General features: G+C 39.8%; 2 protein-coding genes across 2 annotated transcripts in view; both read right to left on the bottom strand.

Moving 5' to 3' along the window:
* Positions 1-1,576: 1,576 nt before the first annotated feature.
* Positions 1,577-13,041, bottom strand: LOC140930946 (uncharacterized). Its single transcript, XM_073380663.1, has 5 exons — positions 12,272-13,041; positions 6,575-6,745; positions 4,907-5,554; positions 4,267-4,456; positions 1,577-3,231 (listed from the first exon to the last, which is right to left on the bottom strand). Exons 1-5 carry the CDS (start codon positions 12,630-12,632, stop codon positions 2,847-2,849), a joined length of 1,755 nt encoding a protein of 584 aa, XP_073236764.1. The 5' UTR covers positions 12,633-13,041; the 3' UTR covers positions 1,577-2,846.
* A 9,276-nt stretch (positions 13,042-22,317) lies between these two features.
* Positions 22,318-27,500, bottom strand: part of LOC140930964 (dnaJ homolog subfamily C member 1-like) — a 20,692-nt gene continuing 15,509 nt past the window's right edge. Inside the window, exons 8-11 of the mRNA XM_073380713.1 lie at positions 27,306-27,425; positions 25,843-25,906; positions 24,775-25,145; positions 22,318-23,078 (exon numbers count right to left, since the gene is read on the bottom strand). Coding sequence (XP_073236814.1) covers positions 23,007-23,078; positions 24,775-25,145; positions 25,843-25,906; positions 27,306-27,425 — 627 coding nt within the window. The 3' untranslated portion in view covers positions 22,318-23,006. The remainder of the gene's footprint in view (positions 23,079-24,774; positions 25,146-25,842; positions 25,907-27,305; positions 27,426-27,500) is intronic.

Genomic DNA, 27,500 nt, shown 5'->3' with positions numbered 1-27,500 from the left:
CGTAACAATATAGAAAATGTTTTTGATCAACCTGATCCGGATGACAGAGAAATTTTAAGGCATGTTTTCAAGAATGACAAGAATAAAAAGAAACTAAACGTTTTTATCTTTTTATTTCACAGAAAGCGTTCTGTCTTACATTAAAAATGTTGGAAAATATCTGCTCGATCATTCTTTTGTTTATTAGATTCTTTGCCCTCCCCTTTACACGGGCGACTTTTGATGCGATTTATCGGAGATTTTCTGCTCGAGAATTTTGAAGTCATTTTTTGGTGGATGAACATTTGCATCATTCGTCCTGAAATATAACTCGAAATATCCCATGAGTATATTAACGGCCCTTCACTTTTCTGTTTTTTCATTTTACAACCCTGAGGCAAAAACAAAACCTTTTGGTTGCGCGTTTTGCGAGCGATAATCTATGCTTTATTTCGTGAAACTTCGATACTAGGCCTATGTCACGGCCTTTTTGAAGTTTTGGTATATTTTTAGATCAATGGAAGTTCTACTCCCTCTGAGCGCATTCCAAGTATAAGAATCAAAATGGAAAACTAATAAGTCATTTAAAGGTAAACTAAGTTTTGGTGAATGGTTTGTGGGGCTTAATTAATATTCTTAACTTGTCTCAAAATCGTTTTAAAACTAAACTGGTCAATCAAAACCCCTTCAAACGAGTACACATAAGTTGCTCCACCCGCTTTAATTGAGCTGAAGGACGGCGAAAGAAAGTCTCTGGAAACCAGACGTTTCACTGGTGCAAACTGCCCTTCTAAAGTCAGCGTGCCACGTAGCAAGCGTTCAAAGAGACTAAGTCGGGAAGGTTGAGGAGTTCAGATTGACGCCACCATCGCCTCGTACCCAGACGCTTCTTGGGACTTTTGACGGTAGTCTCGGCGCAAGGTTCATGAGTAAAGCTCAAAAACGCAAAGGCACAAGGGAGGCTCAACGTGAAAGGCGGAGCACCGCGACCTGTTTTTCGTCCTTCCCATGACCTCTTGCGCCGCGACTACCGCAGATGTTCCCAAGAAGCGCTTGAGTACGAAGCTGACAACGTCAATTGACGTCACCTTTCGAACTTTTTGTGCTCGTTTACAAGCCTCCTTCACTGCGAATTGACCCCCGAAAGAGACTGCGAGAAACCTCTCTGGCTGCTCCCGTTACAATTTTCGGGCTTTGGCGTCGCGACACTTTTTTCACCCATGATTTTCTGCAAGATTCCGGCGCGAAAAAAAAAATGGATTAAAAAATTGCAAGAAATTTGAGGAAAAGTTGCACACGTAAAGTAGGTTGTGCTGGCTGGTTTTTTCTTCCTTCTCTTGTAACGTATTTTATTCAGAATTGAATGAACGTGCCGGCGCGTCGGGGGTGTTTATTCCTAGCAACCTCGTCTACATGGCCACAGGGCTTTTCTCTAAAAAATGGGAAGGGGCGCGACGCGTCTCCCAATTTTTTAGAGAAAAGCCCTCGGGATCAGGTTACATTCCTAGCTGCCAGCTAAGGTCATAGCGCGAGAAAGCAATAATTCGATCAAGACACGATCGGATCGCTGTTTACATTTTTTTGTGAGCTGTTGTGATTGGCTACTTTCTCATTTTATTTCCACTGTTTTTAGGATATTTCCATAATTATTTTACCCTGTCGGTTTACAAATATTACTTGGGCTCGTCATTTTGACAACAAAAACGCAACATAGAATATAGCCTACGTGGGAGGCATTGAAAGGGATGGGAGAGAAAGGAGAAAAATGGGGGTAGAGGGTTTCCCTTCCGCTTCTTTCTTTCTTTTTTTTTTTTCGCCATTTTCATCTGCCAGCCATTTCCAACTTGTTTTACCTGCCACGTAAGCTATACCGGAATGTCTTTTTTTATGAGGCAGTACGCTTCGCTATCTTTTGGAAGTGCGAGTCCAGTACCGAATAAAAAAGACCCTGATGTAAGACTTCTGGTCATTTCGCTTTTTATACATGAACTAGAAGTCAAAACTGCGTTGTTTTTCTCTGTACTTGATTCAGTATTTAAAGGTTTGAAATAATATTAAACGAGACTTTCAGAGATTATATTGTTCTCGAGCATTCTTTGTATGCCAATAATTGATACTTTTTTGGTGTGTTTAGCGATTTAGAAGCCTTGTCCTTTTTTCCCGTAGATTTGTTTTTCTTTTGCCTTCTTGGCAAACTTGCTCGTTATGTTCCTGTTTTAAAGGAAAACTTCACAAATGAATTTACTTGGACACTATATTTCTCTGTTAAATATAAATCACAGCTGATGATTTTGACTTTATCATCGAGGCTTTATAACGACCAGATTATTTACAGTCACAGTCTTTTCCAATTGGCCCTTTTCAGCTCAGGCCCACGTGACATATATCTCAAGCCAAAACTAGGAGATACCGTATGTAGTAATGTTAAGTGTTGGTGTTTGTAAACAAAAAACGGCGGCAGTGTTAGGCTGTTTTCTCACTATATCAGATGGTTTTTCGTGCAAACGAAAAGCTATTCGGTATAGTGTGAAAAGGAGCTACCCGAAGCCAAAAAATTGAAAGAGCAAAAAGCAAATAGCGAGCCCGCCGATTTTCAGGAGATTGTAATAATGACTAGAAAAAACTTGCCGGACGGCACTCCCCTCACGGTTCAATATTTTTTTCTGCTATATTTTGACCAACATTCCAACGCCTATGAAGATACTTCAGTTCTAAAGTGCCAGTCACCTAAAAATTGCTTTTCTTGCTGTTGTTATTTTCTCGTCTTGTTTCAACTTCTGCTATTTCAAGTTACAAGTTGTATCCCATAATTTCAGCATCAAGCAAGGTCACGTGACTGCGAGCTGCAAAGGGTCTATCCAATCAGATCAATCGATCATCAACCTGAACTGGTGTTCGCTTCCTGACCCACTTGAATATTCTCCTGATCCCGAGTCTTCACCAGAGCTATCCTCGTCGACTGAATTACTGATTTCCACAGTTTTTGGCATCTCCATCATTCTTATTGTGTCTACAGGCTCTATTTCACACATAAACACCATTGACCCGATTGTAGGGTTCACACATAATTCATCGTTCCATTGCTTGGCCTTGTCCCTTGAGTAGATGTACATGTGACCGCAATTCTCGCCTCGCCCGTAAGCGTTGTTAGGTTCGCCAAGCGCCCAGTTGAAGTACATTAAGGGTGAGTGATCGTTAATCCAGGTGAATGTCTCGTCGGAAGAACCACGTAATAAACCTATCCACATAAATCTTGAGAGAATGAAAAAGAAGCGTTTTGAGTTTAGGTCAATATTTTCATGATTCACATCTCTTACGTAAAAATCCGTTTTCTGCGTCAACAAACTCGACCTCAAACTTGGTCAATCACAGAATAATATAATGCATAGTCAAAAGGTACCGTTGAATCAACTTGCGCAGCGATGCGATGTTTGAGACTGAACAAGCTCGTACTGAGAGAAGTGAAGGAGCAAAAAGTTGAAAAAAAAAAAAAAGGTTAAAAAGCTTGTTCATAATGGAAAAGTGCACTTAGCCTATCCAGCTAATTAACAGGCACTCTTCTCAAATACTAGACACGAATAATTCAAATACAACATAACAGGATTAAAAACCCAAACTGGTAGGAGGCAACCAGTCGGCTATTTACAAGCTTTGCCGAGAATTTCAATTCGGGACGACCGAGAACAAATCCAGCAAGTGGCCAGAGCGGGATTCGAGCCCAGGACCGCCGGATTTCGAGTCCGACGCCCTGACCACTCGGCTACGCTGCAAAGATTACCACATCTGTTTTTTTTTTTGCCCGAGGTTTCGGAGTTCGATTACTGGGTGTGACTTCAAATTTTTGTTTTGACTCCTTTCTTTTCCGTGCAGCTTAAAGTAGCTTTAAATACCCGTAAAATAGAGCACTGATGGAGAGATTGGTAAAATGGGTACACCGTCGGCTTCAGATTTGTTAGCCTAACGTGTACTTTTTCTAGTTACTTTGCCTTGCCCCTGTACGGCTTCTTCCCAGGCCTTCTCGGTCAATGCATTTCGGTGACGTATCCGAGACGAACGGCTAAGAGTCTCAAAAAGGGAAAAACACTCGCTAGGACCAGGTGACCCGAAAAGTATCGGCCGCGCACAATAATGAGGCCTCGGGACTAGGAGTTACCGTCGAAAAATAAGGACCAGGGACCTCCTATTGCAATTCAGGTGGCCACTTTTAGGACCCCTCTGTCTCAGAGAGATTTCATCTACATTCGATGGAGCCTTTACGATATCTTTCAAGTCAACTCTTCAACTTACCTTTTATCGGAAGCTTTAGCGCGAGCGAGTGAATAGACAAAGTGGTTTTCTTCTGAAGAGCCAATCTCAACCAGGTCTCCTCCATGTTCTTGACAAACCTGTCTAGCTTGATTCCACTGCCTTGTTAACCGGTTGACTACCAAGTAACATGAGAAACGATACCCCGTCCAACCTTGTGGGCATGCCCCAACTACGAATAACAGGATAATAAAAAACTTAAAACATATTTACACAAATTAACGGTATTATCGTCTCTCTCTAAACCTCGAAAATTCAACTGTAAAAGGAGGCCTTAAAATCCGAGGGCGAGGACAACCACGAGGAAGGAAGAGGTTTGACTAAAACTCAGTTTTGGGGCATTCTAAGATAATGGACACCCAGAAAGCTTCACTTTACTTTATTCTATTTTATTTTTTCACCAGAAAAGCTAGCACACACTGCTATTTTTATTGAAGGAGGTTAAGCCTTCTCCTGATCGCAAAATGATAAAATATCTAATACACTATAGCACTTATTTCCGCCACTGTAACATCTTCTCTGAAACCCGTAGAAGAATGACGACGGCTATCGCGATTTACCGCCGAAATTATGCTAGTTCGTGCGCGCGCTACTTGGTACTAAGAAAATCTAGTTGTTTTACCTTCAATTGGTCCTGCGACAGCCTCGATCTCACGTTGACTCAATGCCTTGTCATAGACTTGCATCCGGGATATCCGTCCATTAAAATAGTTCCCATCATTCACAGCTCGCGCGCCCATTCTGGCGTTATTTGAAGTCGACAGTTTGATATTGGTTCCAATGCCTCTCTGACTGCTCACTCGCTTGTTCACCCACAGCCTCGCAATTCCGCTGGTTTGATCGTACGACATTCCAACATAATTCCACGCCTTTGTTTTTAGAGGATGAGCGCTGTCAATGCAAGTCTCACATTGGTCGTCCTGTTCAACAAACTTTGCTGCTAGGTGACGCTTCGAATTTACCCAAAGGCTGACTCCCCATCCCAGAGGATTGTAGTTGAATATAGGTCCATTGCCCGACTCGATATAGACCCAAGCTAGCAGGGTTATAGATTCTCTAGCTCTAAGCGCCCCCATGTTTGGGAATTCAATAAAACTGTCGCTCTTACCAGAGAACTGGTACGAGCCGTTAGGATGTCCCTCAGGTCCTGTAGCGAGATGAACTCCACGCGCCATGCCGTTGGGATTGCTTCTACCGCTGACATCCCAAGTTGTGTATTTGCCATTTAGTGGATATAAAGCGATAGGAACTGGTAAACTTACTGGAGTGGCTGTAAGAAAGCAATTATGAACTGTTAAAAAGAAACTGTGTTTAACAGAGGAAATATAGCCTTCCCGACTACATCGGTTCTCTGGAATAATAAATCCCCGGAGAGGCAAGAGAAAAGGAAAGCTAATAGGTCTTTTCCAATCGTTTTTCAGAGTCAATTTTTTTTACAGAGAGATGTATAGAAAATTTTGAAAAGTGGTTCTGGCCCATGAAGCTGCACGTAACGCCTTCAAACTTTTTTAGTAGAATCATTAGGAGTGAAGCTTTAGTTTACCATTCTTTTTTTTTTTTTCAGAACAGCCGTTTTACGGAAATTATTCGACTACAAACACTGCAATTTCTCACTCGGTTGCCAATTCGTCAAGATGGCTTCCAAAACCGTGACAAGGTCTATACTAGCGAGCGCCTGGAAAAGCATCCTCGGAGACCCAGGGGCAGATAGTGGGAGCAAGGGAAAGTCTAAACGGATGCAAAAAAAAAAAAACAAAACAAAATGGCACGGAGAAACTCTACCTTTTTTCGCTATTAGACTTTCCCTTGCCCCTACTATCTGCACCTGGGTCTCCGAGGATGCTGGGAAGGGAGAGGGTGCGATGGGACGAGGGACAAGGCGGCAAAAAGCTTTCCTTATCTTTCCATTTCCAATCGTTTCCCGCGCCTTTTTAACCAACAACAGGCGAGGAGACTGAAAAAAAGAGACGACGTTTCCCGACACCACTTTTGGCGTTCCCCAAGAAATGACATCTGAGGAACGAATGCAGAAATTCGATACTGATGATACGTCACTACCCAGATCTGAGTAGTGCTTCCTGATTGGCTGAAAACTTGCTTCGTCCAGTCAGAAGCACAAGCCCGCAGATCTGGGTGGTGAGTATGGATTTTGCGTGTGCTCTTTCATTTCTTGGGGAAACCAGTGCAGTGGTGGCGTCGCGAAAAATCGGCTGTTTTCTCAGGCTAGACTGCTGATAGTACAAAGTTGCTTGCAGATGACCTATAAAACAGAGGCGAAATGTCATCTTACCTGGTGTCCCGGGCTCAACCGGATCTACTTGAATCACTTCCGGGTCTCGTCTTCCTTCCGGTTTGTCTTTGGTCATCATGGTAACTTTGTTACTCACGTTTGTATATAACTGTCTGTTGAGATGTTCTGAAAACTTGGCTGTCCAGTTGGCAAGTATCGCGCTAAACATCGCTGTGAAAATAAATGCATTAACGTTCACTATGCTGTGGTTCATGACCTGATTAGGAATAACGCTAAGCGGGGTGTAATTTGCTGTATTGAATCAGACCAGCAGTTCAGAAAGCATTGACTCTGAATGCGCATGCTCCGTGGGGAGCCAATAAACTTTCATGCACTAATGTCACTTCGTTTTTATCGAAACATTTATTTTTAGAACCATTTTGGAGCGAATATAGTCCCACTAACCAGCTTGTCAGCAAACCCTACAGACCTCAAAATGGTTTATTTTACCTTTTAACGTCATTTAGTGTTTCTTTTTGATATCTTGTACTTCGAATGCGCTCATATAGACGGAGAGGAGTTTCCGTTCTGGCGAGAAAGAGCGCTCTAAAACGTATCGAAAAGTAAACCCGCCGTGACATGGTCCTAGTATGGAAGTTGCTCCCTACGTGTTGCGGGCTCCTAGTAAGGTAAAAATACCTTATATCCTGAATCGTTAACGATCGTCTTTTGTAAGGCGTGCGGTATGCGAGTGCCAGGTATGTCACCTCTAGCTCTCCCTCATCTCTTCAAACAACTCTAGATCCCACGATGTGCGCGTAATAAAGACGACTGGGAACAAGTCAGTAGTATTTTCATCAAAAAGCGCCATCGCCCTTCTCCAATAAGCATCCCCGTCCCTCCCCCGTCAAGGTTTTTTTTAATAGTAAGCAAGTAGCTTGGAACTGGAAGACATTCATTTGCTTTCATATTACTTCAATGATTTTACCTTACTTAGTAAATTTTATAAACTTCAAGAGAAAGATTTGGGGCGCACGTGTTGTTTTGTTACTTCTTGAATGCCGCAATCTTCTACGCTGATAATTTTAAACGCTTTTGTTGGAGACAGTTCAACAACACGGAAACCACGCACCACTAAGCTCTACAGGCACTTCAGTAATCAGTCTTTAATTATATATCACCAGACCAGCTGTGATAGTTTGCTGTAGAAATCTAGTTTCAATGATAACAAATCGTTGTTGTTATAGCCTCACGCAATGGAAGGGTCTCTAACCGCATTAGTCTGTTTTAAACATTCCAAATAAATGCCTCAAATACAAGCATTCATTAACGTAAAACTCCCGTCCATTTGGTCTGTTTGCTGTACGGCAAATCATCTTTACTGTCAATTAAATCACAAACCCCTCGGGCTCGAGTAACTGATTCCTTTGGTTATTCTTCCCTGCTACTAGGGGCATCCAGCGACGGTTTCCTCGTAAATACATTAAAAACTCTTTTTAGCCTATCAAGAGTAATTTTAGATCTCTGGAAATGCACTCTACGCGGCGCTATAAAATTTGTACCTGTTCGGTCACCCTAGGGGAGCTTGAGTCTTGTCATCTAAATTTTAGATGTAACATCACTTATTACGAAAGTGACAATTTTTCTGATTCCTCTTTCCATCACATTTTTTAATCCGAAAATTTAAGGTTTCCTTTTTTCTACGAAAAATAGTCTAACCTTTGGAGTGAAATGTGACAAATTAAACTTGAGAAAATCGTAGCGAATTTATTGCATAAGCTTCAAAAATTGTACATGAATGGAACGGCCACATAGAATTTTTTGGCCGCCCTGAGGTAATAGAACATTCTAGGCAATATTTGCTTCTCCGAAAAGATATTTTTAAAAGTGGTTGGGTGCCCCTGTTTTACTGCTGTGCTAGCATGGTCTTTTTTCATTCACAGCATATCTTATAGTAAGTGGCTCCAATCCCCTGAGTTGTTGGCCTATGAAAGAAACCCTTAGCAATAAATGACCTGCTTTTCGAGTAACGTCTCTAAACTGCTGCGTCAGGAGCCATATAAGCTCATATACCCTGGCTGCATAGAATGGTTTTTCATTAACTTTTGCAGAAAGACTGAATGAGACACTGTTGTCAAAGTCACCAGCCATTAAAACAAAAAGTATCGATTATCACTTTCCTGTGATGATGTTCATTGTTTTGTACAAGTGTTTTAACAATCGAAAATTGATTTTTGCCCTGTCTGTAGTGACCATAATAAGAGATTGCATTTCAAAAGACGTTCTTCTCGCTGTTCCAAGCATTGTGCTTCTGCCGTGCCAAGAATTAAGTTCGACAAAACGGTACAGCAGAAAGAACTGTAGATAACGTTTTGAATTTGGTTCGACAGGAACAACGAAGTTCGACAAGGTCAATTCCATGCTACATGACTCCAGCATGGCAGTGATTTAATTGACGTGCTGACATGCAGTGCCCAACTATATTAAATTCTGTGAATTCATAAATTTTGGAAATGTGTACTTTTTGCTTCATTTACCGCTGACTTGATACTACGTTCCCAATTAAGTTCGACTCTGAATTGAAGTCGTGCTTCTGTTGAACCCCACTGAAAACAACTGAGTTCGGCGACACGGCAGAAGCAAGACGTATGAACTGGCCTTATGGATGGAAGGGTTGATCGGGATTACGTGCGCACGCTTTTCTCCTTCACACGCTACCACCGATAACTGATAATTCATTGATCACGCGATAACAACAGCACGCTCTCCCTTCAGGCGATGTCGATAACAAGCTGCGCTTGTTTAGTGACCGAGCGGAAAAAGCTCATTTCCCGCTGTCAAGAACACTTAATGAATGATTGCACCGGCTTTTTTGAAATACTTCCCTTTGGCAAGTAATCGATTTTAAAGGGATGATATTTTAAGCAGTATAATTATTGAAAACAGCTGACTTATCATCAAATAAATTATTTCTTTGCTGTTTCGTTGGTGATGATTTTAACAGAAATAGTGCAAAAAAACTCGTTTTATTCTTAAGAATACTTTCTTCCAAGAGATGGCAACTATTTCTACCTGTTTGTCATCAGTTTAATATGTTATTATTTGGTCTAGACTTAGTTGTTTTGTTTTGTCTTTTTTTTAAATTTACAAGTGATTCAAATCTACCTAAATTATGATTATTGGAAGCTATTAACAAGTACTTCCTTTGATTAAAAACGTGTTGTTCTAAATGCCAATTCCATAACTGCTCACGATAAGTTAGAAAGAAAGTGCTCCGAAATTTGTGGTAAAAGTAATCTTTCGTCCGGCTTGCAATCCGTGACGTAAATCAAGCGCGCTTGTAACTCACGAGAGTTTTTACTTTGCAATCGAATACTATTATTATTCAGATTAAATACAGTTGCTGTTTTGATCTGAAACATGCCTTTCTGTAACAACAAAAACCTTATTAAATCGGGTTCAAGAAATACACCAACAGATCTTCAGGTCCTTTTTTGCTTGTTAGCGAGTTACTTTTTTTCAGATCTCGAAATTAGTATTTTAAAGCCAAGAATTGGACGATGATTGTTTATCGAGATTCTCCGATGCGTTTTTTTCTCTGTTTTTGACAAGGACCTTCGCACTGGATTCCGGAGGGGGGGGGGGGGGGGGGGGTACTCTGCTTTTATGCCATCTGTGTGGTTTATAACCAAGGGCCTGGTTTCAAAACGCGTTTGGATTCGAAGTGAAGTCTGGTATAGCTTTAAAGGGAACCGTGAGAACGTAAAAACGAATTTGTCTCAGCTCCGAACGTGAGATTCTTTGTCAAATACCTCTAGAAAAGAAAATAAATCCTTAAACAGTCGGTGTTGACTTCATTTGGACAAGGTCATTTATTCGCAAACCGAGCAGCCGTGTTTGAAAATCGGTATGGATTTTAGAAGAACAGGTGTGAAAAATTACATGTTTTGATCTAAAATGGGGTATAAGGATTTGGAGAACTGGGTGGCATACACCAGCATAGAATTCCTAAGAGTACCCCTTGGACTACTGAATTTTGCAGGGGATAAAAGAACTGCTTTAATAATACTTCCTGTTGGTTCAAAGTTCACAAAAAAGAGCGAGAAACCTTTGCCACCAGAGAAGTGAAAGTAATTGGATTTTACTCAAATCCGACGCCTTAAGACCTTGCGGAAACATTCCCGATCTGTTCAGTATAGAAAAAGAATGGTCTGCCAAGTAAAAAGCTTCTTACAAATGTGCCCAAAGCGAAGTCAGATTTTTCAGAAAGGGTGTGTTTTACCCCATATGAAAAATCTCCCAGTTCAGTCTCTGTACCTGTCAGTAGTGAACGTGACTATTTAATCGCGTAGCGCAGCGGATGAAAACAAATAGTCTGTTCCAGGTATGAGGTACAAGTTAGAGATAAGAAATGAATTGGATAAACAAAAACAATTATCATACGTAACTACAGCCGTCAGCGGGTCGGTTATTTATAGAGCTTGGTAGATTACTTACAAGTGCATGTTGTCTACTATTCACGCCCTGAAAAAAAACTCAGCTGTAGCCCAAGCTAATTGTACATCTCTGTGTTTTTGTTAACCTCTGCTTCTTAATTAACCCTTCCAGAAGTACAGAATTATTTCGGTGAATTAAGTAGTGGCTGGGATATTTCGCCATTTTTCTGATGCAATGCGATGAATAAGTACCAGTTTAACCGCGAGAAAAAAAAATTTCCAAGATCTGGTAAAGTAGGACTAATTATGGTATTTATCCAAGAGATTTCGATCAAGATATCAGTATGCTTGCCAAGAAAGAAATTGTACTGAAAATCTGTTGTTAAAACGTTATTATAATTCGCTGGCTCCGTTTATAAAAAAAGAACATTAATCACACGCCAGAAAAGCTTCTTAAAGATTTACGTGTTTTTAGTTTTTAAGTACTCTTGCATTTGACGCGAACAATTTGTTTTGGGTCCATCGATTCTCCATGACCTCAACTCTGGATGAACGAATGCCTTCATATCTCCTCACGAAAACTAATTTTTGACAGTTCTGGTAAGATTGAACGTTTTCGTGGGATAAAGAATGGAGCCTTTACTCTCCGAGGATAGCCTTAAAGGACGTATTTCCTGGGTGACAACGGTCTATAGCCCATTCTGCAGAGTCTTTATCTCCTGGAATGCGCATAAACCAAACAGATTAGAGCTAAAACTCAAAACGGAAGAAAAAAATCATCGTAACACACTGACTGTGCCAGTGTTAAAGTTCCACACTTAGTATCAAATGAACAGGACATTAAACAGGGGATTTAACCAAAGAAAAAAACAGCGATGGTTTTGAGTCAGTCGCCTAGCCGTGAACCTATCTCTTTCCGTGACTGAAGGAGAAAAAAACAGATTTTTGTTCTACTACGTTTTCAATGTAAATCTAAAAGCACAGCTGGAGACTTTAGCCACTCATAGCTTACATTTGATGGTCACGACCTTTTTTTTTTTGTAACGCGTTGAAGTTAACAAAGTATTCCATGTCTTAGATTTGACACCCTCAAACGGGAAAACCTTGCGGAAAAACTGGATGAATTAAAACGAGAGCAAAAACAGACCTCAACAACATTGGCGTTTTTCAGCGTATAAAAAGATACATCTGTATCTCATGCAGATTGAAACAATATTCGGTGATTCAAACGTTTATAGTGTTTCAATGTGATACTGAAAAATCATACAATCCAGGGACAAACAGAACAGAAAAATTAAGACAACTAAGAGACTTATCTTACCTCGAAGTACTTTCTTTGTAGAAGCATCTTTTGCTCTAGAGAGTTTTCTCATGAGAGGATTTATTGACCCTTTGGCAAAGTTAGCCATTTTCTCTTCAATCAGGTCATCTAAAGAGCGATTCCATTTGTTCATAAGTGTTTTAAGATCCTTTGGCAAGACACATTTCGTGCTCGGGTTTTGTTTTTGTATTGAAGAATCCCGGTTACAGCGAACCTCTTGCAGTTGGTCTTTTCCTCGCGAAGAAATGATAGGTCCCAGGAGAACTCCAGCCGTAAAAGCAGCACAAACAAGAGCAAATAGCGCCGTATTACAAAGCCACGTTTTGTACGATGTATGGAAAAATCCCTGTTCTTTGGCCATTTTAGAGTCTACGAGTCGTTTCTGCAGCGTTCTCTTTCGGGATAGACACTAATGCGTGAATCTGCTGAGATGGTTTATATACTTATTGAGCTGTCAGCACGGGTCGCGCGAGGTCGTGAAATCAATACATCCCCTATTGCTTTCTAGTCTCTGCTTAGATCATATCGAACACGGAGTCAGTAAACAAGTTATCTCTTTCCTTGTAACTCGTTTTCGAGGGCGAATCCGGCCAATCACGACAGCGGAAAACTCGTCAAAAAATTCGCCGACGTGCTGGCGACGTGCGTTAAGAGCGGTCACGTTAGCGGGATTTCTGCTTCCCATTGGTCGTCCATTTATCTTGGGGCGCGCGCTTTTCCCCGGCTTCCTTTGTCAGAGATTTATTGCCGACATAGTACACTCCTTCGGCAAAAAAGTAATTACTTCACTTCCGAAGGTATTCAACAATTTTCATAAGTCAAATGTTCGATAAATAACGCACCCAATGAATTTAAACATTGCTGGACTATTTTTAGATTTAAACATTATCTTCCAGATATTGATATATTATTCTCAATTCTTGCGTTCAAAGCTACTTGCAGGTTTAAATATGTCAAATGGGTCTAATTAAATTAATGTTTACCCCTTTCGTAACAGATCACTTTCTAATAGCTGGTTTGACCTAGTTTCCGTCATGCGATTCATCTAGGAACCGCAAGGACAAGTTTTAACTGGGGCTAAAAAAAAGCAGAATTTCTTGGCATATTTCACGGACTCTTAGGGTATTTTCTATACAGTACAATGACTATCAACAGCAAGGTTTTTATGTAATCAAAAGTTGACCAGTGTAAATATGGTACACAACTCAAACATCTTTTTCTCCCGTCAATTTGACAATTCACCCGGGGGGTTGGTTACTTGGGTTATTTTTGCTGGGTATTTGCCACTGGCCTCTCTGAACCGCAACCCCATTAAAGTCTATTTTGTGACAGGAGCTCTTGTTTTTGGCCAATTATAGACCCCATCTTAGTCACTTTTGAGCAAGTGTAATATTCGCGATCCCAACTTTGTCATTTTCTGTTTATGCATCTGCCTTTTAAAGCCTTTTAACTTGGTCTTCCTGAACTGAATTGACACATTTGTTTTAAAAAACTAAATGCATTAAAAATCTTCCCATTAAAATCCCTACCAACCTGAATTTTCTGACCCGCAAAATCCCGAAAATGTGCGACCCCATTCTAGTAACTCTATTGAAAAATACAACCCCATTACAGTCAATCCAGTCATGAAAATGTGACCCTATCCAGCGGCACATCCCCATTAGCCTATTATTAGGAAGTACCCCCTAGCAATTCACCCTCATTCACCGCGCCGGCCGGAGCTGCGTACTTTATGCTGCCGACTAGGGTCATGGGGAGCGTTTCCAACTAAGGTAGGTTATAAAGCGAGCCTTCATAGCTTTGAAGAGCGGTTCTTGTGTTTAGCAAATACGGCGCAGTCACGCTCAAGCGAGACTGGCGTTGTGCTGTTTGAACTCTGTTCGCCTGTGAAAAAATATCACTCATGGGTTTTTTAAGTATGGTAGGGTTGTTCTGTCAATGAAAAAACAAAAGGTAAGTAACGAAGTCAGAGAAAATGAATGAACACAAGATGAAACAAACCCTGCAAAAGAAATTGAGTGAGTTTATACACAAAGGAACTGTAATTCAGACATATGAAATCAATTTGATGACCCCCGCTTTCATCCTTGTTATTTTACACTTCATCTCTAACTGACAAGGAAATACGTGTTCTACAATTTTGCACAGCATGCTCTTTTAATCCAATTTTTATTGGTTACTTGGTGGCCAATATATTTGCCGACCAACATAGCATGCAGGGTCTCAAAACAGAATTTGGGACACCCCAGTAATAGTAAAATATGGGAAAACTGAGAAATTATATATATCGAACCTCGTTGAATTATAACCAACCAAGTTGCCAGTCCCTTGGCCATTCGTTATATCGAGGTTCCAATGAAATGCTGAAGAAGATTCATTTGAATGCGGGTAACACCGTTGGATTTCATCCACAGACTCAAAAGTAAGAACTAAATGCAAAAAAAATTTGGACCATGTGAAACTACTTCCCCTAAGGGCGAAATATAAACCGGCAATGTCTTCAGAAGTAACTCTACTGAGACTGTTATGCAGTGAAAAACAATTTCAGATCGCAATTACAGTACATCCACTAGTGTTGATGTTAGAAAATTAATTTCTTGCACTAAAATGAAATGATCAAACTCTTTGAATCAATTGAGTACGGGGATTAATTGCTCGACAGTTTTCACCCTTTATGAACAGAGTGAAAACGCTAACTTACAATGAAGTCTTGGGTTGAATTTTTCCCACCTGGAAAAAGGTTAGGAAGGAAAAGAAAAAAGGAATTGAAAAACAAGAAATGGTCCAGTTGTTCGAAGGCCAATTAGCGCTAGTTAACCCAGGGTTAAATTTTAATCCCGGTGACCTTTTCTCTTGTTCAAAAGCATTCGGATAATTAACCCTGGGTTATCTTAACCTAGCTTTGAACAACCCGTTCATGCATATGATGAGCTACCTTGGTTAAGCTAAGGGGATGCTTCGAGCTCCAGATCTTTTTAAAAACATCTAGTATATTTTGTTTACGATCTCAGTAACAATCATGTTAAAACAATTTGTATCATTTCCTTTGGCTCCAGACTGATATTTATCAAACAAGTGTTAGTTGTTGAGGCAATCAGCTTTTCACTAATGTCAACGATAACCGCAACTTGCCGAACGATTTTCAGAGAACTAAAGATAACTTATCATCTACTAGTATAATTTTAGCTGTATCATAGGTTAGGGTTAGCATTTTTGCTAAATTTAGACAATTATTTGATTTTGTTTCATGGTTTTCGTTTTAACCATTCTGCACATGCCATGACCTCAAATATCAAAATTATTTATACCGCTCTAATCTACCCCTCAGGATCTTCATCAAATTGTTGTACGAAGAATTTACGACTGATAAATACCCAGCTCAAATCATAAATAGCGACTCAAGACAATCTTGTTGTTTCTTATTTCATGAACAGTAAGAAAGGAAAATATTGCGAAAGAGATTAATGCCGGGCCGCCTTCTCCAGGGGCGCCAACGACGGTTTCTTCCTAAATACATTGATAACACGTTTTACGCTATCCAGAGTACTTTTAGATCTCCAGAAATGCATCTAATTGGGGCCATAAAATTTGTACTTGCTCGGTCACCCTAGGGAAACTTGAGTCTTTTCGAAATTATAAGGGTTTCAGTATTTTTTCCCGAAAATTTCAGATGCAATTCAACGTCTTATGACAGTGAGAATTTTTCTGATCCCTGTCTCCATCACATTTCTGAATCCGAAAATTTTATATCTCCTTTTTTGCATGAAAAATATCCCAACTTGGGTAGTGAAATGTGAAAAGTTAAACTTCAGAAAATCGTGGGGAACTTATTAGATAAGGTTCAAAAAATTATACGTGAATGGAATGGACATTTAGAAACTTTTAGGCGTCCCCAAGTAATAGAAAATTCTAGGTAATATTTGCTTCTCCGCTAAGATATTTTACAGAAAACAGTCGTAGGGTGCCCCTGCTTCTTTCCATACCACTATTTGTAGCGGCCCCTCGAGTAGGTGGACAGTTTCCCAGAAACTACCATTACCATACCCCCAAAAAGAAAGTACAACTTAAAGCAAGGATAAAATGAAACCACAAGATTTTTAACGACTAGTCTTGGGAAACTTTTCGTCCACGTGTATCTTATTTCACCGCATACTAACGGCCGACTAGCCAAGTTTCACCACTACATTCATCGATATTAGCTGACTTTGTTGACGAATGACGAACACAGCTTGTCCCCATCTTGGTTTTCAATTCATGCGGTTTGACCACACCAAAGACCGAGCAGGGAGTAGAACGCGAAGAGTGAACTTTGACGTTGAGAACTTAAATCGTGGGACGCGGTTACAAGGGATCTCCATTTAATCACAATATCATTTCAGGTCTATTAATGGAATCAGGGACACCCAGCGACCGAATGTTTCCAATTTTGTCAGAAGTGCGGTTTAAAATGGTTTTCCCTACGATTTAGAAGTCTGTTTGGCTAATTCGAAGCTGCCCTAAAAACTCATAGTATTCATCTGTTCGGATGTCTCAGTAGTCCTTTGGTTGTCTCGAAAGTGTAATGAGGTGGCTTTTTCGTCTCATCCTAATCTTTTAACTACCTTAAGCCCCGGGGGAGGGGAATACCCCTGGGAATCTTGGTGGGGGTGTGCCGCCCGGTTCTCCAAATCCTGACCGTATTTCAGACCAAAAAATGTAATTTTCCAGACCCGTTTTCAGACGAGACCTCTAAAATCCATACCTGTTTTCAGACCTGGCCCTTAGGTAGAAATTATGGTATCTTTACTTAGATTATAGCGCAAACCAAAACAAGCTTGAATTCGTATATTTCTCTTTCTTTCTTACTCATTTGGAATTGAAACGATAAAAACGTTCATACACTCCCGTAGTTCCCTCAAAAACCATACCCGATTCCACACCTAAATGGGCAAAGTGTATACCGGCTGTCAGACCGAAACGGCGCAAAAACCCTACCCGATAGGGCGGCACATACCTATACAGCTCATATAAGGGAGTCCCCCCCCCCCCGGGCCTTAAGCTACCTTCAAGGCTCCGAGGGTCGAAAGTTCGAGGATATGGGTGGGGAGAGCAGCCGTATTTTCATTAAAGAATCTAGTGGACGTTATTTTATTATACCGAAAGTAGATATACACATTTTTTTATAATAATCACAATATTCATGTAATAAATTGTGAAAACCAAAATCTCCGAAAATCGTAGGTAAGTTAGTAAAAAAATTCCAAATATCTTAGGCGTAGAACGGTTATCAAGAATTGTTTAGCCTTCTAAAACTTTTATAGAAACTTTAAGCAATATTTGCTCCTTCGAAGAGTTATTTTCACACAAAAAAAGTCGTTTCCTGCCCTTAATGAATGATGATTCACCCATTTCACCCATCTCAAGAGGGCTTTCCGTTTTTGGATTATCTAGGTCAGAAATTAATTCCCCGCAAATTTCCTTAATTACTTTGCACAAGAGAAAACCATCAATATCCATTGTCGTGCGGATTAATGCGGAATTCCCTAAATACGTGTGGGCAAGATAAATTTTTCGGTGAAATGGGTTCAAGGTGTGTTGTTTTGGTTTTAGCTACAGCGTCTAACAATGAACTACAAGAGCGTATAGCTAACTCAATTTGAAATGCTATTCTCGGTAACTTGGCAAATTGGCCTAAAGGTTATGGGCTGCTAGATGCTTGCGTGTCATTATGAGCACAGAAAAAAATGGAGTTTGCGATGTTGCACAGGCGATATAGATTAGAATTTTGTTCAGCAGAGCGTCCATAGTGCTTCCAAATTACAACTCCTTTTATAAATCCGCGGACAAAAAAACATCCCTGGTGAGCTAAAGTGACAAAATGATTGTCGCTCACGAAATTATTTCTATATGATCTCCGAATCAACAAGAAATGAAATTTCAATGTTTTTAGACTACTGTATACTTTCGTAAGGTAGTTATGGGGCTTCAGTAAATGAGGGAACTTCTAATACCTTCATTTAATTCCAAGAAATGCAGAAAAATTGTACATTGACGAAATCATGTCTCTGTTGTGCTTAAATTAATTTATCCTTACTTTTGATTTTAATATCTTATTTCTTTGTTCCCAGTTATTATCCGATACATTAACATATAACCGAACCGACAACAGAAAAATGGGAAAAATTAATCCAAGACAAAATGAACCAAAGCAACAAAATGTGAAATGAAAAGAACCAATGAAAGACGTTTTTGAAATGACGTCTGCACGTATCTTTGATATAGCTGTTGTTGCATTTTACCATCGGTTTCTTTCGACATGCAAAAATGATTAGTCTAAAATTGGAATCGTTGCTGCAATGTTTAAAAAAATTTACCGTCAATCCTTACGAATTCACTCAAGAAGCTAGCAGTTGTCAACAGGCGGGGTTATATATTATAGAAGTTTGGAAGACAGACTTAGCGTAAGAAATCTCAGAGTCACTCTCTATAACGTCGAAAGTTAAATGGCCGCCATAATATACTACCAAATGAACAGCTTAATACATACGGTACCGTTCGAATTTTGTGCTGTTCACACGGAAGTGTCAAATCGTGATATTTCCAAGCAAAGCAAGTAATAACACTACTCGTAAATCCACGTTCGCAATATTCCCCTCTCCTGTTTTCCAGCTGAGTAACCACGCATCAAGCTACCACGCCTTTGCCCTACAAAAATTTAGCCGGTCATAGTGTTCACATCATGCCGTTGAAATTTTCGACCGTACCGGTCAAAAACTTGACCTTGATTTTAACGTTCAAATTTTCGTACGGTTAGCGTGGTTCTGTGTCAACGGAACAGCTAACCGTACCAATTTTCGAACGTATGAACCTAACCTGAGAAAAAGTGATCCTAAGTATTTTACCTATCACGCTTCTTTTATTTAAGAGCTTTATTTGACAAACTCGCCTTTAACGTAAGAATGAGTCTTATCATCGAGCTTAGCAGAGATGAATCAAAGCTAGCCTTAGTTACAAAGGACAATATCGAAATAATTGGCAATAAACAGCTTCGAAATCTTTCTTGTAGATCTGCCATAATTCTGCCAATAATCCTTTATAGGATTATTTTGCCAAAGGTGTTTCTTTTTAATTTAGAAAACTAAGTATGATTCAACAAAGCAATAATGAGTTACGATCACTCAGTTGTGAGTGACGATTTCAGTGACGACTTCTGGAGGCCCGAGTTCGGATCCGTCCCAAACGTTTCAACTCCTCGGCCACGCCTGAAAATAGCCAACTGGTTTACATCTCGTCGGTTGAAAATTTTAACCCTGTTATGTTGCAGTTACCGCTCGACCCCACCTGTGCTTATGCTATAAATACTGCCCAGGTGAAATAAAGATCACATATGTATTTCGTAATCAGTTTTATTTTTTTAAGTTACAAGAGTCCGAAGGGCGTAGGAATTAATTTATGAACAAGTTAGAGGGACCTTTTTAAGCCTACTTGAAATTACCGTCTAAAAAGAAAAGACAAAGTGTATCTCTTTATCGATTCTATACTGAGCTGGAGTCAGTTGTCTGTTAGCCGTTTGATAGATAATATTTTAAGAAAAGCATATATAATTTAAAGATTTATAGGATTATATATGTTTGTTAGCTTTAATTAATAAGCTAACAACGAAATATTCTTCTTGTACACTGTGATTTAACAGATGCAAGCTGTCAAACTTTATTTAAGTTTGCTCAAGGTACAAAAATGTGCACCAATAACCCAACGAAATAACTACTTGATCGTCCTTAATTTCACTGAACTGGGTCACAAAATCTCTGTAAAATGTTAAGGACTCAAAGTACACCGTTTTCCTTGATTATGTGACTATTTTTGTTCATTTGCGAGTTTCAGGATACCATTGACTCAGATTTTATCCACTTTTTCACCTTATCTACGATAAATTCGTCATAACCTTGCATTTTTTGTGCGATAATCCTTCGTAATGCAGTATCTTCAGGAAAACAAAATATATCTTTATCAAATAAATCCTATGCAGATCTTAAGCTACTTCACGGAAAGCCCTGCCCATTACCAGACAGGTTTAACCTTGCTTAATTGCTTACACTGAATTAGATATTGGAAGAAAATAATTCGGACGTGTAGGCCTTTATCTTGATTATAGGTCATTGAAAAAAGTTATATTACTCAATAGGTATTATTCTTTAAGCTCGAAAAGTCAGCTTTATTTACTTATTTGATAACATTAACCTGATTTTTCGGTTGTATTTCTCACTCGTCCACTAAAAACGAGAACGCAAACTGTTTTCTGTTAAGAAAAGCAAGCCGATTGACGGAAAGCTAGCGAGGAGTGCTTTTACGTTATACAGAGTAGACTGAGTGCACATTTAAAGTTTCCGGAGAGAATCGAATTTGGCCAAACAGAATTTGAAACATTTCTCACCACACCTTGCTTTGGGGCGGGGAAAGCGAGTCTGGCGATAGACTGATTAGCAAATCAAGACGGCGGAGGCTTGATTTGCGCGCTTGGATGCGTTTCTGGCAATGTGAAACGGCTTAATATATGACTTTCCGATTTGTGTGGCTGTTAAACCAGATGTCTTGGGAGGCTATATTTTTAAGTCCTCTGCAAACCTTAAGATGACACATCGAAGCTTGAAAGATTATTTTATAGTGTCCTTAAATAAATCAGCTTACGAGATCAACGGACTGGCGATTACGAATGTCTCATCCAAACTTTCCAAATTACCTTCAAATGATACAAAGATATTTGGCTAATGAGTTATGACCAAGCAGTTGGTAAGATCTTTTCCAAACTATGAAAAATTGTTGCTTCGGATGATTTTTTAGGTACTACATTTACAAAATAGGTCGTTTATACCAGGAAAAAATAAACAAGCATTTAATAACGAGATAATAAATAAAGAAATCAAAGGATAAATAACTTGAAAAAGAAAATTACAAGTCCGATAAGAAAGAGCGAAAAGGATATAGTTCGTTAATTTCAATGGCAAGTTATTCCATGCGGTAGAAGAGAAGCCAGGGAGGTTGGTTGGAGCTCCTGCCCCTTAGGGTCTTGTTTCCCATAAGATTTCGAAAATATTTCGGTAGTTTTGACACTCATCCAAGATGGCTGCCCGAAACGCAATGCGCTCGATCAAGACGACCTCACGGAAAAATAGGGCACTGTGAACAGCTACTCTTCAACTGGATATGAACATTATAGAATACAGAGCTGCTGGCGGGGGACGGACTGCGGGTTGATAAAGTGGTATATCAAACACGAGTGACAGTGTTTCATCGCACACAAATCACTGAGAAATAACGGAGTACTCGAACGAACAAAATTAACGGTGTTAGGGGCTGTTTACGGTTCGGTCCTAGTGCCTATAGTTACCAGCACAACTTGTTCACTCCTTGAGTATTCTACATGTTCCTGCATATTTAATCTATTTCGCCCTGTCAAACGCCATTTCAAAATTTGGGCGCAACAGGTAGTAATGTCACTGAGTAATGGGTATGCAAAGCAGTGGACTGCGAGGTAACTATCAAAAAACGTCCACATACAGGGACCCGGTGCCCACTTAAGTGCCCGAGAACAACGTCTCGACCATGCAATCGGGCATCGGCAGCGTGTACGAATTCTCACAGTAGGGTGTGTTCACATTAGTGTACTGTACTCGGACAAACGTGCACAGGCAACAAGGGGTAACGCTGCCTTAGTGTCCAGCGTGTAAAACACTCGGGCAACGTACACGGGCAACAAGAGTGGACGCTGCCTTAGTGTCCAGCAAGTAGTGTACCCGGGCAAACGTGCACGGGCAACAAGGGGTAACGCTGCCTTAGTGTCCAGTGTGTAATACACTCAGGCAACGTACACGGGCAACAAGAGTGGACGCTGCCTTAGTGTCCAGCAAGTACTGTGCTCGGGCAAACGTGCACAGACACCAAGGGTGGACGCTGCCTTAGTATCCAGCGAGTGCTGTACTCGGGCATGGGCAACAAGGGTGAACACTGCCTTAGCCACCGTGATTTTAGACTCATTAATAATTTATAGAGCACAGAGAGCAAAACCATTTCATGACGTAGCTTTGATTATCGGATTTTTAATGCCAAACATTTTGAGAACATTTCAGAAGCTATATCAAACACTCCACTCAGAGTTACATTCGATATCCGAACAATTTGCAGTAAGTTTCAAAGAACTCGGCCACGCCTCGTTTTTCAACCCACTTCTTAGTGTCGCTATATCAAATCAAACACTGGGTGGAGGGTTTAATTATTGAATGAGGCTGAGTATTATGTGAAGAATTATGCACATCGGGAAGGGTGTTATCCACCGAGGCCTAAGGTAACTTACAAAATAAGTATAATTTTTCTGCAAAAATTAATCAATTTTAGTATGTCTTTCTCGTCAATTTATTGATGGCAATGAAATTTGAAGGGTAAGTCGTACAAAAACCTAAAAAGCTACAAGTTTCAAATAGCAGCATTCTCAGCCTTGGTACCTAATCATCGCACACTTTTTTTCGTAACATTTGGATTGTCCCATCTGCGAAATGATTGACTGCATAACGCTTAATCTTAGCAATGTTATGGCACATTCATTAACAGATATTTATATCTCTTAGCTACAAAAATATAACATTCTCGCAATACATTTTTGTCATATTATAAAATATTGCTCAAGACATCTGAGGTATCCTTTGTCAATAAATTACTGAAAAATAATTCTTAATAAATATGCATTTTTCATTTCAAACCGTTATTGCTGTTCAGCCAGCTTCTTCTTTCGTACGCATTCCACAAGAAATTTATACCTCAAAATGCACTCTTCCTGCAAAGAAACAATGTAAAAAGCTAAACTTTAATGAATGATTAGAGTTGGTAATCAACAGGCCCGACCATTCTATTAGAAACCTAGTATGGTCGGACAAGTTCTTTAGGGACCAATTAACTTATAAGAAGAGAGGTTAATGTGACCTTTAGATTCTTAGACGAGAACGACCACGAAAACGAGATTTTCTTCAATACTAAGTAGTGCTTGCGCGTGAACCAGTCATTTTAGCGGGAAAACGTGATAGCCGTCGTCATTCTACCACGAGTTTAGCGAGAATTTCGTAGTGACGGAAAACATGCTAGCAAATGCTAGAAATTCTATCATTTTGCAAACGGGGCAGGACTTAAGACGAAACCCATCAGGAAATTGAGTAATTTTAATTTTCAGTGGACAAAAGCCTTGTACCAGAATAATTAAAAACATATTACATTCATTTTTAAACTTTTTCAAGGGCTAGAGATGTTATTAGTTATCTGTAATAACACCAAAGAAAATTTCTAATGGGAGCCCGAGAAAATAAATTTAATGTCAAATTTCACAAAATGACAGCTTGCACATGAAATTTTCAGAATTTTACCTGCGTTTTCACAATTTTTGTGAAATTTGACATTCGTTTTCTCGGGCTCCCACAAGAAAATTTCTTTGGTGTTATTACAGACAACTAATTTAATTACATCTATAGCCCTTGAAAAATGCAAACTGAAAGATTACAATACCCTTTAAATTATTCTGGTATAAGGTTTTTGTCCACTGAAAACTAATACAGGAAAAAATAACGGATTCCCACTTTTGGATATTCTAGGGAATTTAAAGAATACCCACAAAAATCCCAAATTTGGAAGAGTGAGACAAGTCCCAATCAGGGAACTTGGTTGGGAATTCCCTGGTTGGGACTTGTCTCACCTTGCCAAATTTGGGATTTTTATGGGTATTCTTTAAATACCCTAAAATATCCAAAAATGGGAACCCGTTATTTTTTCCTGTGTAAAATTACTCAATTTCTTGGTGGATTCCGTCTTAAACTCCTTCAATAAAAATAACCGTGCTAACTTTTTCGAGGAAAAAGTGCAATGAAGCTTTCCGATATGTCAATATTTTGAGCCTATGCAAAAAAAACAAAAACAAAAAAAAAAGTTATACCTTGTCATCGTAGTCATTCTCGTCTCTATTCATGCAAAACGTCAACATTGCAATTTCAAAACGAGGCTTGCTGGAGAAAACTGCTCGACTGGCGTAAACAGGCATAAGGGCATGTGGACGTCAGACGAGCAATTTTGTCAGCGCTAGTTGAAAATCAAGAATTAGCAGAGGGATAAAAGCTAACCAGAGACAAAGAAATATTTTAAATAAACACTATTAGTACAATCCAACCAGTGGTCTATTATCAATGCTGCGTTCTGATTGGTCGAGCTACTACTAGGCTATATGTTATAGCCCACTAGTAGCGAAAAGCCGGCTTTTTGGCGGCAAAAAAGGATTAAAGTCTAGGTTTAAGTAGCTAAATTCTTTTTATTCTCGATATTTTTGACCAACTAGTTGCATTTTACTAAAACATTTATTCCTCTCGCCCGGCATAGCCTCTGAGTCAATAGCCAATTCGGCCCTCGGCCTGAAGGGCTATTGACTCAGAGCCCATTCGGGCTCGAGGAATAATTGTTAAATATCCGTTAACAGATTCACCACAAAAACCAACCTTGGTTTTTCCAGGAACCGCCTGTGCTATGCAAGTCCACCTGTCCGCTACTGTTTTAGGAAACTGTTGAAGAGCAAGCTCCAGCTGTTTCTGTTGATTCTGGCTCCAAGCAGCGCTGTCTTCTTTTGTACTCGCCTTAGTCCCCACACCATCCAGCGTTTCTCCTGTCTTGTCATCCGTTGATCCAGCGGTTACTTGACTCGCGGGCTTATCTACAGCGTTTTTCCCAGTCTGTTTTTTCTTTGCTGTTTTGTTGTGATTTTGACCCGTGTTACTTCCAAAGTTGTAGCATTCGTCGGCTTGAGACAAACACTCGTCGCTTACAATCGCTTTCTTTTTGTTCATGACTAATGTGCTCAAGTCGCCACCACCTGGAGAAAAGAAATTGCCCTGAGTGGGGAGTAGGCGTTAATGTTGGCTTAGGGGAGGGGTAGGTGGGCAGTTTCCCAGAAACATGGAATGAGCCGTAAAGACGAAGTCAATACAACAAAGCATTTTTCAGCTAAGGACAAGACAAGAGAAGACAAAAAACTTGGATAGGTGAAGCCAACACAACAAAGAATTTTCAGCTAAAGGACAAGACAAGACGAGATAAGCCAAGACACGATCTTTATTTATACCACACAGAGATAAAAAGACATTAAAAAAGACAATGCTACTTATCTAAGGTACAAGTCACCTAAAAAATAGCTAAAAGTTACTGATCTAGCTAGCTAGCTAGCTAGGAGGCATTATAAATTTATTCAAAATATTAAAGGGAGTACCATGAATATAAAAAATAGCCCTTGTACTGTTTTCCGTAGATTTGAAATAATAGTTCTCTTCAATTTAAAAGCCCACCACCCCCTGATACATAACATTTCTTTCTATTAAAAAGGAGGAAGTTTTTCAAACTTTTCTACGATTCTTTCTTCCTTTCCCTTCCAATGGCGGACGCAACAAAAGCAACTGCCCGCCTTTCGGTCACATGACCTGCACCTAGGCCCCCAGAGGAGTGTGAGTAAAACATTTTACACCTATTTCGTTATTACACTCAGCCAGTGGAAAAATTACCCTTAATTTCTTTACCTGCATTAGCTGGGTGAACAGGAGCTCCATAGGACTGTTTCGACTTCTTCATTTGTTTTGTGACCTAAATTGTTAAATATTTTAGCATAGTTAGTAGAGGAGACTGGTTATGAAAACCAGCAAAAATCAATGATGAAAGCAACGGCGCTGCAGGTATACGCTGGAAGCTCGCTGACGGTGCACAGTCCTTTGCTTTTTGTTAAAAGAATGTAACAAATTGTGACTGAATAAATAAAGGCGATGTCTCTGTTGGTCAGTAAGTTGCAAATGATAGGAATACTATTAAACGTTGTGCATGGTCAAGAACAAAAACGTTAACAAGAACATATAATAAAGACATTTAACGGCCCCAATAACCATTATACACTTTATTACCTATGATTTAAGCAAAGAACGAGAAGCATTTGAATTTGGAACAGAGACACCTTGTGTTGCATAGAGATTGCTTAATTCAAGCATAACTGTTCAAATAAAGGTAGTAAGCATTGCCTTCTAATTTATTATTTCTCTTATATTATAGGGACTATTACTGCACTTTTCAAAAACACGTGAACTCTGAAGTTCAAAAGCCGCCTTCACAATTATGTTTTTCGCTGCCGTCAATCATAATTAGAATACAAGCAACGAATACAAGCAACGAACCCTGAAACACAGAAACAAACAAAATGGATGGAAATCCACCAATCAAAAATCACAAACCGTGACCTTTTGAACACGTTGAAGTAGACTTCTATTTTCTAACAGGTCCGCTAAGATGATTGACGGCAGCCACAAATGCAAACGTCAGTTGGCTTTTTGAACCCCAGAATTCGCATGTTTTTGAAAAGCGCAGTAAACAAAAGATTCTTGCCGCTCCTTTTTTCAAAATGGTAGCAATAGTACTTTCCTTTTATATTTACATCATAACAAGCCCTCTTTGTCCCAATTCCAATGTTACCGTATGATTCAAAAGAACTGTTACCTTGAAACGAGGCATCGAGGACCAATGGCCCACGCTCTATATGTTAAAATTCTAACATGACTCCGAGGCTTTACCAGTCTCCTTCGCAGCCGTTATTAGGGTCGTCACGCAACGCTCCTAGGAGCGTTGCGTGACGACCCTAATAACGGCTGCGAAGGAGACTAAGGCTTTACCAACAAAATGGCAAATTTTCACGACTCGACTTGACTCGCAATTCCCAGAGGAGACTTGAACACAAAGAAACCCAAACCAAATATTGAAATATGACCAGAAAGCCTCGGAGTCATTTTAGAATTTTAATATATTGAACGGGATTTCGGAGGAATAACTTAATTTGCCATCATTCTGGAACAAGAGGTATAGAGGTGGACCTATCTTAATTGTCTGTGCAAGGATGTTTAACTGTAAAATTCCAAACAAAAAAGTACTTTCGTGCGGTGCTTTTTTCATAAAGATTGCAGACCGATGGCTTTCCCACACCCATTCCGGACACTTGACTAACCTCCTCTACTGATCGTCCAATTTCCACTGCTATCTTTTCCCAGCGATTGGGTGTTCCTCCAGGAAATTTGATCATGGCGCGGGTAAGGAGAGACTGATCGTAATCCGTCCACTCACCTGACTGTAAACAACACAAAATAAATTTCAAAGTGCAAACCTTACAGCTTTGTTTCACTAGGCAACAGAGAGAAGAATT

The sequence above is a fragment of the Porites lutea genome, chromosome 3 (genome assembly GCF_958299795.1).
Source record: "Porites lutea chromosome 3, jaPorLute2.1, whole genome shotgun sequence".
In the NCBI taxonomy this organism is placed as follows: domain Eukaryota; kingdom Metazoa; phylum Cnidaria; class Anthozoa; order Scleractinia; family Poritidae; genus Porites; species Porites lutea.
The sequence above is the reverse complement of the archived record's forward strand: the minus strand, read 5'-3'. Positions and strand labels throughout refer to the sequence as shown.